Source organism: Pteropus medius, unplaced genomic scaffold, assembly GCF_902729225.1.
Source record: "Pteropus medius unplaced genomic scaffold, Ma_sr-lr_union100, whole genome shotgun sequence".
Lineage (NCBI taxonomy): Eukaryota > Metazoa > Chordata > Mammalia > Chiroptera > Pteropodidae > Pteropus > Pteropus medius.
In genome coordinates this window covers 3,208,805-3,228,294 of record NW_024356335.1, presented here as the reverse complement: position 1 = coordinate 3,228,294, position 19,490 = coordinate 3,208,805, and the positions used below count along the sequence as shown (strand labels likewise).

General features: G+C 51.3%; 1 protein-coding gene across 1 annotated transcript in view; it reads right to left on the bottom strand.

Moving 5' to 3' along the window:
• RALGPS1 (Ral GEF with PH domain and SH3 binding motif 1) overlaps window positions 1-19,490 on the bottom strand; it is a 250,459-nt gene that overhangs the window by 148,858 nt on the left and 82,111 nt on the right. The window contains exons 7-9 of the mRNA XM_039861567.1: window positions 17,576-17,659; window positions 6,079-6,168; window positions 3,295-3,387 (exon numbers count right to left, since the gene is read on the bottom strand). Coding sequence (XP_039717501.1) covers window positions 3,295-3,387; window positions 6,079-6,168; window positions 17,576-17,659 — 267 coding nt within the window. The remainder of the gene's footprint in view (window positions 1-3,294; window positions 3,388-6,078; window positions 6,169-17,575; window positions 17,660-19,490) is intronic.

The window sequence follows — 19,490 nt, the reverse complement described above, 5'->3', positions numbered from 1 at the left end:
CCACTACCACCGCCTCGACCCCCGCCAACGCCTCACCCCCGACCCGCCCTCACTTCTGAACGGGGGGGCCCTGTTTCCACTCTCGGCCCCCCAGGACCGTCACTCGATTCGTTTCCACACAGTAGCGACAGTCCTTAAAAAAAAATAAAGCAGCTGTAAACCAGATCACGTCCGTCTGCTACGTAAAACCCTTTCGTGCACTTAAATAGAACCCAAGTCCCTCCCCGGGCTGGGACCCCACTTCCGGCCCACCTACTCCTGGACCCCCACGTTCCTGCCCTGTGGGCCTCTGCCTGGAACGCCCATGCGCTGGCGCTGGCGCGGCTGGCTCCTCTCGTCACTCAGGTCTCGCCCTCCAGCCGCCTTCCCAGCGGGCCCTCCCGGGACCCCGGCCATCCTTCGCTGCGGCCCTCCCGGGACCCCGGCCATTCTTCGCTGTGGTCGTCTCCGTCCCTCTTGCTCCCGTCCGACGGTTCTTGGGGCGTCGCTTCACGCATTCGGCAAACACTGATCCATCGCTTCTGTGCCAGCCAGACTAGGGGGCGTGTTTATTCTCCCTCAATGACACGTGTGTCCCCTCTGCATAACTAAAAGCTCACGAAGACGAGGCCTGGAGCGTGGCCTGGCATGGAGGAGGCATTCGATAAATATTTGATTTGCAGAATAAATATGTACACACGGTAATGTGACCTCGGGAAATCTGAAATGGCCGATACAAATTCTTACTAAGATCTCATGGTTTTGAGGCAGCCAATATTCCAAAGTGGCCCCAGTGCCGGGATAATCAGACCCTGTCTGTATTTTTCCAGGCCAGCAGAGGGTGACCCCCTCCCTGTCTGTGCATCCAACCAGCACTTAGTAAGGGCCTACTATCTGTAGGCCTATGCCTGGTGTCGATCTCGGCCCTGTCCCAGCTCACTCAGCTGCTGGCACTCAGCAGCCAGCCAGGCACAGACCAACAGGCTACCTGTCCTACAGCTGATGACCAACTGGCCCTCTCTTGAGGTCACCCACAGCGCAACCAAGTGGCAGGTCTCCTACCACACCTGCAACTCCCTTCTGTCCGAGTTTCCCAGATATCCAGGGCTTCGGCAGCGTGCCGGCTTCACTCCTCCAGACCCACTTCCCAGGCGGTGTGTGTGCCTGTTTCTCCCTGCCCTGTGCCCGGCTTGATTCCAACATCCTTTTCCTTCACTGACAAGCCATCCGGCTCCCTGGCCAAGAACATGGGCTATGGGTCCAGCCAGGTGAGGCCGCATCGCATCGGCTGTGGCACTCACCAGCTCTGTAACCTTGGACAGGTCACTGTACCTCTTGGAACCTCGGTTTCCTTCTCCGATGAATGGAGACAGTAAAAGCACCGGCCTTTGGGGCTGCTCGGGCAGTGGCCCCAGGGCTCCCGCTCCTCCCTGCTCTGTGGGCCCATGGGGTGTCACCAGCACCAGATCAAGGGACACGTGGAGAAACGGGAAACAGCTCTTTTTGACCTTTCTACGGCTAATCTTATTAGCAGAAGGTAATAGCAAAAGAAGGGTGCGATTCAGCACGACAAACAGAGGCAACGCAAACGACAGGGATCCAGCCTTCATCGTGAAGGCAGGCAGAAGGGGGAGGCACGCCTGTAAACAGGTGTGCTGCGCGCTGCGTAGGGACAGGCGCGGCGAGTGTCAGGGATACAGTGCGGCCGTCGGTTCCACTGGGCTGCGGAGACTTGGATGAAGGGACGAGATGACAAGTTTGGCCCCTCCACTCCCCAAATGCTCTGTGCAAACCACTGTCCTTGCACTAGCGGGACAGGTAGGTGGCTTGCAAGACTCCCTATGGCTCTCACCAACTACACAGCTTGTAGGGGTCATTCCCAGTCCCAGTATCGCTGACAGGAAGCTCTGTGCACCTCGAGACTCATAATTCATTCCTCCGGGTGTGCACACAGGTCCCAGCAGTCCAAGAAACAATCACAGCATCTAAATGATGGAAAATTCATTCGCAAGAGAATCTCCATGCAACTTCTGAAAAAAGCCTTCCAGCTCAGACGGATCCAGGGGATCACAGGGCTGGCAGCGACCGCAGAGACGGGGGGCTTCCAAACTTGCTTTTGACCTCCAAGGCCATTGCTCAACTGCAATTCACCCAGAAGCCCAGTGCGTAAAGTCGACGCAAAGCTGCCCTGGCAGAAACAGCGCCCGGCCTGTCTGCCCAGCACCCTCTCTCCTCTCTCCCCTCTCCCGGCCCCCAGTGACCCCCAAAGCAGCTCCGAGGGACCCCTGGGACTCCAGAAACACTGATGGAAAGCTGCTGATCTAGGCCGACCTCTGAGCTGACACGGAAAACGAGTCCCGCAGAAGTCACGCTCTGAACTGCGCCTGGACACAAGCTCAGTGTTCTGACTTCAGACTAACACTTCTCATTCCGCTTTGCTGGGGCTAGGTCTATGGAAAATTGCACTTTAAAGAAACAAGGCTCAAATTTGATCACCTACAGCATAATCCCTAAGTAGTTTAAAAGCCCCTGAACTAGCCAAGTGTGAAACAGAGCCCAGCCCCACGGGCTGGCAGAAAAAAGTTCGGAAATGAGTTGCAGAAGCACAGCTGACGATTCCATATAGTTTCCTCCAGTTCTGTGGGACATAAACAGGTCTTGAAAGGCTTGGGCTGTGTGGCTGTGCGAGACCCTGGCCCAGGCGGGCCAGGAGGTGAATGCTAATGAGCTGTGGAAATAGCAATTACTCTCTGCACGTCAGGCGCCGTGCCAAGCTCAGGAGGAGAAAGAGGTCTGAGATATTTTTAAAGTATTTTTACAGCAGAAAAACTTTCCTACAGACTCAATTATATAACTATCAGACTCCACCTCTGGGCTGAAATTATTCATGGCCTTCAGGAAAAAAAATCATTTTTCCCTACATGAGGGTCACGGGTTTCTCCAGAGACACTCTTAGCTACATGGCCAACAACCCACGGCAGCTGCGAAGGGCAGCTGGGAGCCCGAAGAATACCAGCCAAGTCATGTTGCTGGCCCAACCATCATACATGACATTGCAGGGTACGGGAAGTTCCACTCTAAGGGGCTTCCAACCCCATCCCCGTCAGCGTCCTCACAACTTCCCTGTCCCCAAATGGGGCTGAGGTCACTGAAGGAGAAGGATGCCCGGGGAACATGTCACTCCCCGCAGTCATCCTCTGTTGTTGGCCAAGGGCGGGCAGTCAGAGAAAGCCTTCTGCGGCTGAAGGGATGAGGGACTTCCCCAGTGAAATGACAGCCGAAATCAAAGGAACAGACTTAGGAAGGGTAACTTACAGCCCAGGTTTTTGTCAGCCTGAAGATGGGTGCACTTTGTAATGCCGACACCACAGACATGAGAGAATGAAGGTTGTTGAGTTCTAGAAGTTTCTGAAAAAAGATATGGAATAGATTATTTTGCTGCTATAAACAATAGAACAAAAATACGCTCAAGTGTTACCAAATGTTGTCATATTTATGAAATTCAATCACACTTAAAAATATCTCATGTAGAAAATACAGTTCTAGGAAGTTCATAGAAACCATATGCTCTTTTTCTTTCAAACTGTCAAAAGGTGAGTCTGCATCTAAAATATTTGCAAAATTTCATAAGCTGATCGTTTGGTGGCTGGACAAAAACGTAGCTCAGGGTAAGGTTGGATAACGTCCTTCATGTTCTTAGATGAATCCGAACTGTCCGGTTTGTAAACCGGAACCTCAGCTGTGCCAACGACATCCACGTGGGTCTTCTGTGATCACTGGGGCACCTGGAATGAGGGGCTGAGGAAAGATGCCAGCAGTCTGCACAATCCCCGTCAGCTGCGAGGCCAGGGCTCCGCTTCCTTGTCGCTTGACCATGCGTCTTGGAACCACACCATGAATTAGGGAGAACACTGGGTTCGATTCAGTCTCAGGCAAGTTCCCTACCACGGGCAGCAGCAGGAGACCCAGTCGAGGCTAAGTATGGGAAAATGCCATCGCCTGTTCGTGCTTGTGTGCTGAGGGAAACCGGTTAGTAGGACTGGGCTTCCAGCTCTCATTCCTGGGAGTCAGTGAAGTCTGGGTGGCGAGCAGGCTCCACGGAACCAAGAGACCTGCCTCCAATCCCAGCTCCCCCTACCTGTGTGTCACGTGGCAGACTAACCCTTCTGAGCCTTGGCGTCCTCATATTTAAAACACGGAAGGTGAGCATGGCACCTCCACCCCACGGGACAGCACATAAACCCTGCCTGGACCAGTGCCTGCACCCCAGTGAGTGCTCGGTGTGAGGTGGGGTGCTCATTCTTTGTCGGGAAGACTTGTCAACCCCTCTGCCCCCGCCAGCACTCGTCTCGGGTACTTCCAAGCTCAGGTGCCACTTCCTCTACTATGTCTTCCCTGCTGACCACGTTCCCAAATCCAGGAAGCTTGGGGGCCCCGCCTGCCTGTCCCCACAGCAGTGTGCACAGCTCCGCAGCACGCCGGGCTGTGCTCGCTTTTACACGCCTGCCTCACCCTGCACCATGCTCCCTGAAAGCAGGGACGAAGCTGTGTACGCCATCGTGTCCCTGGCACCCAGTACAGCACACAGTAGGGCCTACTAAAACGAACAAATGAATGAAAGGCCCTTATGTGTCGTCTCCATGGCTCTGCTCCCACGCGGAGACTTCTCCTCTTGCACAGTTAATACTGCATGTCACGCATCTTGTAACGTTCCCTAATTGTTTCCTGTGTGTAATAATAGAATCTCTGCGTGAACTGAATTTCACCCTACGTATCTGGATTGCTATGCCTGTCACAGAATTTCTTCAGAGCTGTTGGTGTGCCGGCGGAGTACCAAAGCTACCTCTTTCATCGTATAGGTGGGAAACCGAGGCCCAGAGAAAGGAGGTGGCTTACACGGGAACACCCCCAAGGCGTGATGATCCACCGCTGGAAGACGGCAGAAGTTAAGGAGGGACCGTTTCAGGTTCCCTGGGTCGGGACCCTGAAGTCATTTCCAAACTGAAAGCACCAGGTGGGCTGGAACTTAAGCCCACTTTCTCACATGGCCCAGCACGAACTCGCTGACAGCAACGAGTATAATTAAGCCCAGCTGGTCCCAAGTACTTCAGGATGCACAGGCCATAGAAGTGTCCGTTGCCCCTGACATTCTTATAGATGGATGCACTTAACCTTCTCATGAGCAGCAGTAGACAGCGCCCCTGGGGCAGACAGACATGCTCCCACTGACTCTCTGTGGGGCGCTGGGCCTCGACACTCCCCTTCCTCCTGGGATAACAATACTGTGAGCGATTCTTTCAGTAAGGCACCTGCCGTGGCGCCCGGCTCATGACGGTCCTCAGTAAAGGTGAGCTGGCCTAGGATCTGGGTGGCAAGACACCGTGCGCACACAAAGCCAGTAACGGACCAGACAGAGAGCAGCGCTGCGCTGAGTGGGGCAAGCCTGGCGGGCGGGAGCACTGCACGGGAGGAGCTGGCAGGGCCGTGTAAGTGATGACAGGGATCCAGGAAGGCCCACGCGGTCATGGCCGGGGCTGGCAGACATGGGGGAAGGGGAAGGGAGAGGCGGGATGTACATGTGAGCCTGGTACCCGACGCAGGCCAGTGGGGCAGGTGGTGGGAGGCAGCCAGGTCACCAGGGTCACCCAGGTCACCCGGCCAGGCAGTGAGCTCCGGACGGGGGGCATGAGCTCTGCTGACTGGGGACGCAGTTGTGCAGGATGTGACAGTATGACAAACGCCAATGCTAACTGGAACGCAGCAAGCCCCGGCCCCCGCTAAATCTGCAGCAGGAGGCGCGCGCCCCAGGACAGGCCCCGGGGACAGCCCCCGGGGCCGCATGGAGGGTGTCAAAGGCCAGAGGGAAGAGCTGGCTGCCAAAATCATGGGGCAGAGAGGCACGCTGCCAGTGTGTACGGGGGGGCTAGGAGGCCGAGCGGGCAGCCAGGCTGGTCGCACAGCTGCCCCTGCCTGGGAAGTCAGGTCACACCCCACTGCCTGCCGGGCCCAGAGCAAAGCTGCTCCCAAATTACTGAGGAAACACATTTTTTGAGAAAAAGGAAGAAAGGAAGGGGATGGGGAGAAGGGGAAACAGCTTACCTTGGCTATTTTCACAAAATGGCTCAGGATTTCTGCCCTTATTTTTAAAGTCTGTGCTGTTAGAATTTCTCGTACAACCCAAAAACTGACCTGTAGAGTTAAATACACATACACAGACACACACACACCAGAAAAGTTGTTAAATGCCGGGCCACACACGTCACCCTCGCCCGCCACTGTCCTGGGGTAGTCTAAGAGGCTAGAAACTGGGAGAGCAAAGCCTAAGGCTGCATGGGGTCGGGGGTTCCTCTGTGACACCCCACCCTGCAGGCGGGTCCCGTATGCTCAGCACCACCTCTCCGACACACGCCGTGGCACTCAGAGAAGTAAGTACTTCCGTCGTCACCCAGGGGAGTGCCTGGGCCTCCACAACACGAGTCTCTCTGAAGATACTGCAAGGAATTCTGAGATGAAGCAGACAGGATTCCTGCTCAGAAGGCTCCCAAGTGTGAGGAGGCCGTGGATGGATGGATGGATGGATGGATGAATGGATGGATGGATGGATGGATGGATGGATGAACGGACAAACAGATGGACACGTGGCCAGAGATACATGCTTCCTGGCAGTACCACCCATGGGATCCATGTTCCCGGCCAGATCCAAAAAAGAAGGATTTACCAATATTCGCAAAATTGTAAAAAATTTAATTTTCTAAGACAGGCTCACACATAGATAGATACTCATTGAAATGATTTAGTAGCACCTTTTTTTTTTTTTTCTTTCTCATAAGCATCTTTTAAAGTTCCATAAAGCAATGCAAGTTAAGGGGCATGTGTTTCTGCAGACAGCATATGCCAAAAGGATGTACTGGTACGTTTGGTTCAGAACATGGTTCCCGCTCGGCCTTTCACATACACCAACCTCCCCGAACCCCAGTCCTTTCGTGAGAACAAGAAAGTCATCTACCAGTGCGGAGCTGACTCGCACGACATCTCAGAAAACACAGCGGGGGCTTCGTGCCAAGGAACTCTGGGCAGCGGTGAGCGTGCCTGCTTGTGTTTCACTAACACAACCACTGCGTGTGGAACACGGACGCCCAAGAGAGCAAGGGCAGCGCCGCGGAGCGAGGCGGGGGTGCTGGGCGGAGTGCGGCGGGCGTGCGGAATTAAACGGAAGCGGAGGCACTGAAAGCCTCTCCATTTTACAGAGCAAAAAGGAGTGAAGGATATTCTCGAGCGAGCAAAGCAGATTTACGGCCACATCCAAACGTATTCTCTGTCCTGAAATACTGTCACTTTCCGATGGAAAAAAAAAAACACAAGGGAAGAGTAACCAAGAATCGAAACTTTCCTTTTCATATTAAGCAGAAATATTACAGAAAAGTTTTCTCTGTGTAATTATCTGTGGTTTCCTCCAGGACATGCCCGGGTTTCCATAGAATCATTTTTTCCAAGGACTTGCCTAAAATTAAGTTCATACTCAACTGTTTACTAGCCAGTTATGGAAGAAAGATATTCTGGACTCTAAGTGATATGCCCATAAACCTTCTATTTTAATGCACGTGCATTTTTACGCCACACGATCTCCAATGTGATCATTTATATGTACTGTATAATTTAATAGATTCCTGCCTGCCAAAAAATCACACGTATTTCAGGCATAATTACGGAGCATGGCAGAGTTGACCGTGATCTGCATCACGTGGTGTGCAGAGGCAACGCTGGGTCCGCTGAATTCAACGGACTTCCATGGAGCCCTTACTGTGTAGGCTCCAGGCACCACACGTCCACGTCCAGATCTGATCAGTCCTTGCCTGACATGGAGGTGACCAAAGGGAGAGGCAGCATCCTCCAGAAATCACTGTATTAAAAGGCAGCTGGTGACCATGGCCTGGAGTGTGGGGAAGATGATGATATAGGAAGGCTTCCTGGAGGAGGCAGGCCTTGAGAGATAGGCAGACTTTAAACAGGTAGAGACAGGACTGATGGGCGGTTGTATATTCCGGGGCCGAGGAGAGCTGAGCGGGCCAGGCCGATAGGGCTGGTGTTGCAGGGGCTCTGTGGGGTGGAGGTAATGAGGGAGACTGAAGCCGAAAAGGAGAGTGCGGGGTGGGGGGGTCTGGGGCAACAGGGTTACCAGAAGCCCCTAAGACCCTATGTACACGGGGACAGTCCCAGAGGCTTCTGAGGAGGGCTAACGGGTGAGATCCTTTTGTAGGGAACCCCAACAGGAGGACACTGGTGCAATGTCCAAGTGAGAGACGCGAGGCCTGAGCTAGGGCCACACGGAAGCAGATGGAAAGAAGGGGCGAATGAGAACGATCTTGCGAAGGTAGGACCAGCCGTTTTAAACATTTTTTTGTCTCTTTTCTAACTATAAAATTTAAGAAAAGCTCAATACAGAAAATAAGGGAAACAGAGGTAAGCGCAAAAGACAAGTCATTTGCAACCTTGCTGTCACGTACAGACCACCACGATAAACACTGTGGTATGTGTCCTTCTAGTCTTTTTTCCACAAATAAGACATGTTTGTCTTTTTCCATTAAACCGGTATGTGTTAATCATATTATCAGAAGAATTTTTATAAGTGAATAAATATTCTTCTACAACACGATTTTTAGCAGCTGCCGCATATTTCATCTTAGGCATGTATCATCATTAAGTAACCCTCTATTTTGGGTAGGTTATTTCTAATTATTTTGTTGTAATAAACAATGCTGTGGTGAGCATATATATACCTGTATACATTCTTAATTAAGGTCTCAGGGTAAATTCCTGTAAGGTAGAGTGAATAAAAGTCTGTGTACCTTTTTTCGAAAGTTATATAAAAAACTTGGCCTCCAAAAGGTCTATTTGTTTATCTATCAACAAGTTTGAGCAGATCCATGTTCCCACACACAAGCAAACACCAGTTATTACAACTTGTTTTCTCTTTACTAACCTAATGGACAAAATAATGTCTCACTGTTTCTAGTTTGCATTTCTTTCATTGACTACTCGATTAACATTTTTTGCACTTTTGTTTTCAAGTTTTTGTTACAAATTTTATAGGTCATTTGTACTACTTGCCTTGTAAATTATCTACTCATGTCCTTCACCTATCTTTCTATTGGGATATCTGTCCTCTTACTGTTGATTAGTAAATGGTCTTTGTATATTAAAGAAAATGCATTAACCTTTTGTGAGTCATATACTCTGATATACTGTTTGGAGGAATATAAATCCATAAGACAATTCTGAGGAACAACCTGAACATATCTTTCAAGATATTAAAGTTCTATTCTCTCTAGAATATTTTATGGATATACAGAAACTTAGAAGGACATATGTACAAGGGTTCACTGAAGTACTGTTTATAAAGCAAAAGATTAGGGGGGAAATGGCTATCAATAAGGAATTGGTTACATAAATAATACTTTCACCTCAAACTTTCCAAGGAAGTCACTATGGGAGGAAGTGAAGACTTGGGCTCTACCTTCTGAGAGCAAAACTTCTACATAAATTATCTGGAATTCTTCTGCATAGGAGGTTTGTCTTGTTGTCTCCGTTTATTTATGCAATCATTTATTTATGTCAGAAGGGACTCATCTATTTATTTTATACTTAGGGTTATAATCCAATGCTATGCTATTTTCTTGCTCAAACTGTTACAGCTTTGGCCACTGGGAGCTCTCACTTGGCTCCTGCATCCCTCTGACATACCCCCAGCACGGTGTCGGCTTGCTGCTTGCTTGTTTGGGCGCTTCCTCACGTTCTGGCACTATCAGATGCCACAGGCTGGCTCACCTTGCATATTTCCTGCCCCAGTCCTAAACCAGCCATTTCTCCAAGGAGCCTTGATTCCTTTTAGTAGATTATGGTATTAGACACCAAGACCTGGGTGCTAGGTGTGCTCGTTGCTATGGGGGTATCATTGTTTCTAGGCCCTCTCAGTAGGGCAAGGAAGTATGTGTGTGTGTGTGTGTGTGCGCGCGCGCGCACACGCTAACCCATGTATATATACGTTATCTATACATATTTCTACTTGTAACCATCCGTATCTACATTAAACTACATATGAGTCCATCCTGACGTCTCCAGCTCCAATCCATTACTGTACGGATCACGCTAGCCTCTCGCGTAGCCTGTCTGTAACTCCCCACTCTGACAGTGAGAAAGCTGGCTGTCCCCACTGCCATCCATTGCCTTAATTATTCAGTTCCAGCGTTCACGCGTCATGATGGCCCCAGCATCGTCACCCGCCCCTTGGGAAACAGCTTTATCAGACAGAGTCCAGCGCTTACATGTGGTTCCTTCTGTCTTCAGTTGGACCAGCTCCACTCATTCCCAAAGTTACCTGGGTCGGCACTTTTCCCCCTCACCCGCCTTACTTAGTGAGGTCGTTTTGTATATTCATAATATAGATTCTTTTGTTATGTTCTGCATCCCAGTTTAAGAACACACTGAATTTTTAGAAATTTGCATATGCTAATGTTTTCTCTCGGTGCTATGAAGTTCTGTGGGTTTTCACAAATGCAGTGTCACGTACCCGACATTACGGTATCATCATCACCGTGAAAAGGCCCTCGGTGCTTCACCCACTCAACCCTCTCCCCTTCGCAGACCTCTGGCAACCGATGATCTGTTTACCATCTCCATAGTTTTACCTTTTCAGAACTAATTTTGACTTTTTCCAGAATGTCAAAAAAAAAAGAGGGTGGTGTAATCATATATATGTCACCTTCTCAGACTTCTTTCACTTGGCACTGTGCACTTAAGAGTCATCCATGTCTTTATATGGCTTAATGGGTTTTTTTTTTTTGATAACTACTATTCCCTTATACGACTTTACCAGTTCGTCTAGCCATTCACCCGTTGTGGGACATCTTCGTTACTTCCACTTTTTGATGATTATGAATAAAATTGCTATAAATGTGTATGTAATGCTTGTGTGCGTGCGTGTGTGTGTGTGTGTGTAAGATTTCAAATAAGTTGGGTAAATACCTTGGAGCACAATTGCTAGGTCGTACCACTTGCATTCCCATGAGCAATGAACAAGAGTTTGTGGGGCTCCAGATACTTGTAAGCAATTAGTACTGTCAGTTGTTTTCTTTCTTTTGTATTTGAGCCATTTTAGTAGGTATCTGGTGTTTTGCACTTTCCCCAATGACAAATGATGTTGAGCGTTTTTCATATGTTTACATTTGTACATCTCTGGTGAGGTGTCTGTTCACCATCTTTGGTGGGTGTTTTCTTACGGTGGAGTTTTAGGAGTACGTTTTAGATACAAGTCTTTTATCAGATATGTGTTTTGCAAATATTTTTCCCCAGTCTGCGCTGTCTTTTAATTCTCTTAGCAGTGTCTCTTACAGAGTAGAAAATCTTAATTTTAATAAAGTCCAACTTTTGAATTTTTTCTTTCGTGGATTGTGCTTTTGGTGTTATATCTAATAACTCATCACCAAAGGTCATGTAGAGTTTCTTCTGCTTTTCTTAAAAGTTTTATAGTTTTGTCTTTCATCTTTAGGTCTATGATCCACGTTGAGTTAATTTGTATGAAAAGCATAAAGTCTGTGTCTAGGTGCACTGCCAGTCCAAAAAGGCGACACATGTATGATTACACTCCTCCCCCTTTAATTTTTTTTCACATTCTGGAAGATGTCAACAAAAAATCCAGAAAGAGTAAAGCTACAGAGATGGTAAACAGATCAGGGTCTGGACCACCGTCTTCCTCTCCGTACCAAACCCTACCTCCTTCCCTGGGCGGCTGCAGCATCGGTGAGTGACCGTGGCCTCAAGGTCCTGTGACTGTTCTCCACCTATCACCTCAGCAGCCTCCTCCCCATAATGACCCGGGATGGCTCTGCTCCAGAAACTTCAAAGTCCAGTCTTGGCCACAACCTTTCAACCTCCTAGTCCCAACCTTTTCCCTGAGCCCCCGGAACCGTGCCCGTCCGTCCTTCGCTCCATGCCCTGGACCCCCTGGCAGCCCGTTCCCCTTCGGTAGACTGATCCCCTGTCATCTGTCACTTCAGCCCCCTTCTTAGCCAGCACTTTAAGTTCCCTTGCCCCTTGCTCCTTCCCAAAACTCTGCTTTGCTAACCCCAACTGGGGATGAATCCAAGCATTTGGCCCCCTCGTCCCTACTCCCAGGCTGTGGGACGCAGCCAGAGAAAACCACCCCCTCACACGCTGGGGACCACTGTCTCTGCCCAAGCGCCTCTCCGTATTTCCACAGCCAGCTCTGCTTTCCTCCGAGGTGGCTTCTTCAAGCTGCCCCGAACCTCTCAGTCTTCCCACCCCACTGCTTCCCGCTTCGCCTCCCATTTCACTGAGGGCAGAGGAGCCGTGAACCGCGAGCTCCACTCCAGAGAGCAAGCCCACGTCTGTGTCCTTCTGCCCTGCTGAAGAGGCCCCAGTCGCGGCCTCTCCCACCTCCCCGGGGCTTCGCTGCATTACACATTCCCTCTCTCTCAGCAGGTCCTGGTCTACTGGCTCCTTCCATTCAAAATATGCTCTTCCCACTGAAAAGAAAAAGGGCCAGAAACCAGCTCGCTGGATGTCTTCACCCGCTCCAGACACTCCCTCCTCACCTGCCTCCCTGGGGGTCACTGTCCTAAGCATCACCGACACCTCCTTCCTGATTTCTTCACACCTGCCACCCCAGCTTCTACTGCCCACCCTCCCCGTCACATCCCCACAGAACTGCTGCGGCTGAGCTCATGCCGCCTAAGTCAAGGGGCTCTCCTGGTCTACCCCCCTGACCTATTCTGTAGCATTCCCTCATTCCTGGAACACGGATGTGAGACACTACCCTTTCTGAGTGCTCTTCCCGGCCCCAGGCTGCTCCTTCTCAGCCCCCTTTCCTCTGCCACCCCTTAAATGTCAGCAGCCCGCGGGTTCTCACTCGGGCCTGCTTCGCCCTGGATGAGCTCATCTACTCCCGTGGCTTCAAACTCAGATGCCTCCAATATCTGCGTCTCCAGGCCAGATCTCTCCCCCGGCTTCCAGACTCAAATGTCTAATTTCCTGCTGCATAGTTCAGCCCACATGTCCAAACCTAAGTCCTCTCCTACTCCCGCAATGCTCCTCCCTCTGGATTCACTATCTCGAAGGCTGACCTGCCTTCGCTCTCCCTGCCACCTCCCTCCACATCCGGTCAATCGCCAAGCCTGCTTTTTACTCCTGGGCCCAGCCACTTCCTCCCCCATCCCTCCCCTAGGCTCCGATGCAGTCTCCTGCCCTCCCTTCCTATTGCCAGCCCCCTCGCCTTCTCCGGCTTCTCAGCCTCTTGGTGTCTCGTCCGGCACTGGGTTCCCGGACCAGGATTAATGCCATCACATCTGTCCCCCTCAGCAGACTCGAGCTGACAATGGCAAGGGCTACATCTAATGTCCTGTGGACGCCTCCCCGCCTCAATTTCACATTCAGCATACAGGCCTGGGATGTGTTCAGTTGATACCTGTTAAATACATAAATGAACAGAAGAAGTGACGAGCCCCAGATGACAGCGGGTTTATACAATGGGGAAAGAATAACGGCTCAGGGCTGCATCTGGAAGGGGGAACGCAAGCACTGTCTCCAGCCCTCCGACGAATGAGATCTGGGAGACCAGGGGTCGTGCTCGGAAAAAGGCGGGAGGCCCCTCAGGAGAAGAAACTCACCAGCTACGTGACTTTGAACAAAATGCTTCACTTTCCTGGTCTCGGTTTCCTTATCTATAACATGGGCATAAAATATTTACCTCAGGGGACTCTGTGAAAACCAAATTGGAAAACACGGGAAAATGCTTAGCACAGAGTCTGACCCAGTAAGTTGAGCCTAGTGTTCATTATTTTTTAGATTGTTTTCATTGAAGCCGAGGAGAGGAAGCGGGACGTTCAGTGACTGGGCTGACGGTGTGCGGGAGTTGGGAAGGCAGACGAGCCTTGACAGAGACGGGGGATCCGCAGACGGACTGGGGAGAAAGCCCAGGGTGGGGAGGAGGAGTGGGAGAGAGCGGAGGGGCTGTGGGGGGCACCCGTGTTCTCCTTTGGGCCACCGTCCTCAGCTGCTTCCTGTCAGAGCACCTTGACTCTCCCTGAGGGACCACACTGCTCCACGCTCAGTGCATGCGGCCTGCCCTCCCCCACCCCCACCGACACGGGGAGCCCCGTTTCCGAGACCTGGCCAACCCCGGCCTCCCGTCCTGCTGGTCAGAGCGATGAGCTCAGGGTGAACAGGCTGGGACACAAGCCGGGCAATCGGAGGCCCCGAGTCTCGATTCCAGGACATCAGGTGCTAGTGCGACCAAAGAAGAGGCAGGACTTGTCCGCCTTGATTGCCCTCGGAATGGGACGGGCCGGCGGCTGCTGGCAGCTGCCTCGCAACCACGGAGGAGACGGCCGCCTGGGAGGGAGCCGGCGCAGAAGCCAGAGGTGGGCGCCCAGGCCGGCTGGCGCGGCCCAAGCGCCCTCCCAACACGTAAAGTCCAGTCACTCCCTGGACTTCGTTCCATAGCCACTGAGGCGACTTTGAGCTGGGGTTTCTGTCACTAGGAGCTATGACTATGTATATAGGAGTCCATGGGAACAGTTAAGGCGGTCCTCCAGGCAAAGATCCTGGGAACCTTTTGGCCCTGCCCGATCTCCATTAGTATATAATTGTCAGGGACCCAGAGAGAGGAGGAGACTTGCCCAAGGCCTCAAAGCAAAGTAGCAGCAGTGTCTGCACTGGGACCAAGGCCTCCCAATTCCCTCTTCCTCTCTTTCTAATTATGCAGCATCTTCAGGACACGATCTCAACATCCGCCAGCAATCAGGCCCGAGCCTCAACTTCTTTCAGCCCGCAGCTCCCACTCCCCTGCACCTTTTGGTTAAAGCTAACCTTGACTGTTTACTGTGTGGCAAGTGCTGAGCTAGACCTTTTACATCCAGGAGTCTCATTAAATCTTCCAAAACCACTTGAAATGATTACACGAGGAAGGCGAGGGGCTGAAAGACAGCCCAAGATCATACAGCTAACCAGCTGCAGAGCTACGATGTAAACCCAGGTCTGTTTGATTTCCTGTAACCACAGCTTCTTAGCCTGCTGTCCAGAGACCCCTACGGCGTTTGTGCACAAGCTTCAGGGTGGGGGGCAGCAAACTCATTAAAATTAAATTAAATGTAAAATTACATATGTGTGCACTTATCTGGAGGCAGGTTCATATACGATTTGTCAGATTCTAATAAACAAAAACACATGAGCCAAGAAAGGTGGGGAACCTCTGTGCTTTATGCTGAACTCCTTGGGGCCGGGACATAAGCCTGGCCCATAATAGACCCTTAGTGACCTTGGCCAGGCTCCCGTCTCGGCCATTCTAGGAACAAATCCCAAGGGACTCAGGCCCTATGGAGAAGCAGGCAAGCCCACAGGGCCTGATGAGGCCACTGGCCACTGAGTTTCTGGTTTGGCCACAAGGAACCTCAAATCCCCTGGTAAACTGTTCCAATCCACTGATCAGCACATTTCCCCTTCTTTTCCCCCCAAACATTCGGATGCTTACTACATACCAGACACCGTGCTAAGACCGCCCCACATATCACTTCATTTCATTTTGACAACAACCATGCAAGGTGAATACTGTCACTGTTCTCATTTACAGATAAGGAAACTGTGGCTCGGAAGGTAAGTGACCTGCTTTCCTTTATCTGGGTCTGACGAGGAGCCGTGCTCTTACATGTGGAAGTCTGCCAGGAAAGGAGGCCAATCGATTCATCTCAGAGAAAGCAGCTCCAGTGGCAGACCAGGCCTGGCCGCTGGCCAGTTTACAAACCGGAGCCACCAGGACTGTGTCCAGGAGCTGCTCCCTCTGTGTAGCTGACAGGCTGGCAGAAAGACCATTTCTCAGAGCATTGTTTGGGAAAACGTGACTGACTTTACCCTGGCTCGCTTCACTGGTCTGATCTGGACACACTGAGACTGTTCACAGAGCAAGCCACACCGCCCTCTGCCAAGCTGACCTGGCCTCCGCGTGCAAAACAGATGACATCAGGACCCCCGGCAGCCCTCCTCTGGGAGCTCTGCGGCTGGTCAGAGGTGGGACGGAGCTGGCTCCTAGTCACATAGTTTTGCTAAGGAAACTATGAATCCCCTGATAGTGTGTGCGCATCTGTTTTTGTTTTGTTTTGTTCTGGTTTTTTTGTTGTTGTTGTTGTTTTTAAAGACTACGCTTGGTTGAAAAGTGAAAGATTTTGAAAGGAAAGAAAAAAGAAACAAAAGGTTTCAGAACGTCCCTTTCCAAAACAAACGATGTGCAGTCCCTACCACAGCTGGATCTAGGCCTTTCTTAGTTCCTATTATATCTCATAAAACAGCAGTAATGCTAACTCCAGCCTTGATCTTAGGACCACAGGCTGGTGCCTCCAGATCCGAGGCTCCTGCTGCATCTGGGGTGGAGGCCGAGGCTGCGGAAGCCTGGAGAGGGCTGAGTAATGGTGAGGCACAGGACCTGGCATTTCCGAGGGAGGGCCCAGCTGCAGAGAAGGCCCACGGGAACCCAGGCCCATCACCCAGAGGTCCAGTCACGCAGGTTACGTAACCTCTAGGCCAATGCCCTCAAGTGAAACCAGAAAAACAAGGAAAACTACCGACGGCACCCCTGTGGGATTTGTTCTGTCCAAGGGGGTCGTGCAGGGTACTTTCCACTAAGATCAAGGTCTGGCTGAGCAATGAGAAGCCCTCCCCACTCAGTAGGCCTAAGTCCCTGCTATCAGTCCAACAAGCAGGGGTGCAGATCTTCATTCCCGGAGCAAAGGTTCAGTTAGACCAGGCTGATTTACAGCAGTACATATGGAGCTGGTGACCGGGCCTTCAGGAATTCAAAGAAATTCAATTCAAGACGTGTTTCCTGAGCACCTCATTCACTCGCTGCACATGTATGTACTGAGGGTCGGTGGCATGCCTGAGGCTGAGCAAGGCCGTGGGGGGCACAGTGATGAACAAGGCAGACATGATTCCTGCCCTCCTGGAGCCCACAGGCTGGCGAGGAGGATGGCGACTGGAGGGTCACGCAAAATGAGGACAGATGAGTAAAGGGCCACATGGGGAGACCCTAAACAGGCTGAGGATTCACAAAAGACCCCTCGAGGAAGTGCCATTCGAGCTGAGTTCCGATCGGGGACTGAACGGGAACGAAGACTTCTGAGCTGAGAAGACCGCCAAGCATGATGGGACAGGATATGGGGCATCAGGAAAGAGAGAGAAGGCCAGGGTGGCCGAAACCCGCAGAGCAGGGCGGAGGGACAAGAGATGAGCTGGAGAGGTGGATGGAGCAGATCCACTGTGCAGGACCCTGCAGAGCAATCAAGGTGCCTGCACCCTAGCTTATAGGGAATTGGAAGCCACGGAATCAATTTAAATCCAGGAAAGATGGATTCAGTTTCGCCTGCTGGGTGACAAAAAGGACTGCGATACACAGCCGTTCCTGAGGGTGGCGGGATCAGGAACAGGGTCTGGCCCTGGAGCTAGGTGCCTGGGACTGACCCCTGGCAGGGCTCCCAGCCCACGGGGGACATCCTTACTTACTGGACAGGCACATGCAAGGGGTGTTGCTTACCTGGTTAAACCTCCGGGTAAAGGCCACAACGTTCGGGGCGAGACTATGTTTCTCCTTCTTACTCCATCCACAGCTGGCTAGTTCCTAGGAAGCAAAGAGTCCATTTCAGCAGCGATTCTAATGGGACACAAGCACACCGGGAGCATCTAGCTGACTGTGGACGGGAGGTGGGGAAGGGCTGAACCTTGGCCATCTGTATCTCTGCCAGGGTGGGCAAGGATCCCCCTCTTCCGGGAGAAGGGCTGAGCCGACAGGTGGAGGTGCTTCCTGGGAGGACCCCCGCCCCCAGGAGTGAGGAGGAGACGTGGGATACCTTCTCCACAACCCCAGCCCCGTTTCCCAGGACTTCTGTGTCAAAACAGTCTTAATCCTACCACTGCCACTAGAACCAGAAGTCCCTTCTTAATGCACATGGTCTGAGAGGGGACACAATGTTTTCACTAGTGGGACTCATTCCCCCAATAGGCAAACTTAAAACTTCAATCTGGCTGCAGACTCTCAGATTTCGTCAACTATGTGACATCCTCCATTCCCAGAGTCAGGAAAAGCCTCAGTCCCAGACCACAGCCATCAGAGAAGCCTCTGGAATTACCTCGGGTTCCTTCCTGAAGTGGGCCCCTCCCATCTCCCATAAAACCGAGAGGGGGCCGGAGGGGAGGGCCCCCTGAACATCGTTTTCAGGGCCTTGCCTCTTCTTTCCCAGCAGTTTTAGCGTTATAATTTGATCGAATTACCTAAATTTACCTATTGGCGAGGCTGGTTCCTATCCAAGGGGATAACAGGCATCTAATGAGACTGCTTGGGGGGTTAGATAAAGAAGCAAGGAAAAGCCACTATCTAAACACCCAGCATTCCCAGCTTGTGCCCCGGGGAGCCCTAGAGAATGGAGGGAAGGCAGATTTTAAAGGTTTCTGCCCCTAAGTTCAAAGACCTCCTTTTGATTGATATTGGGCCTTCATATTACTAATAAAATTATTTGGCACACACCTGGAACTTTTATAAGCTTCTTTTGTGAGAGCCAGCTGCCCGCTGGCCGGCACAGACACAAACCAGGGTCTACCAGGAAGTTGGGGAGGGCAGTGGGAATGGCCAGAGACAACACACGTTGGCTGAGCAGTTGTGCCCGACGTGCTGGGCCCTTCGAATGCATCTTGAGACCCACTATGCACCGCAGACAAGCACTGGTGGGAAGCCTGGCCAAGAGTGATGGGCAGCTCTGGATACAAATGAATGACCCAGACTTGAGAACGACTGGGAACCAACCAGGAGCTAAGAAACAGCTGCACTTCCTGGCTGCCTCGCTTCTGTAAATGGCATCATCGTCACCCTCCCAGTCACCCACACGAGAAAACACAACCACCCTTGACCCTGCCACGTCCTTCGCGCCCTCACACTGTAGACCCCAAATAATAGTAATGGCGATGATGTTGACTAATGCTGCCGTTTTATCCAGAATCCCCCACGCGTCAGGCGCTGGACGAGGCACTTCACACCTGTCATCTCGTGTAATCCTCACCACACCCATTTTAACCAAGAGGAAAAGGGCTCGGTATTATCCATTCTCATGAATAAATACTTAGACTCAACTTCTTTTCAAAAGAACACACGAATCTCTTTGAGAGATGGAATTTACCTCTGTTTACTACGCTTCTCCTTGTTCTGAAAATGTATATTTGTGTCTGTTTTCAAATACATATTTGACCTAACTCAGTGACATTCCTTCTCCCTCCCCTCCCCACCTTTAGAACACGTATTTTAATCATTTTGCAAATGTCTATTATTGCCCGTTTGAGGTTTAATTGTGAAGACAAGAACCTTCTCCCCTGATAATCCCAAAGCCAGTCCTGGAAAGGTATGGGTTATAATCAGATATAAAAGAGAATTCTCAAAACTGATATTCAAGGACTGAGGCATG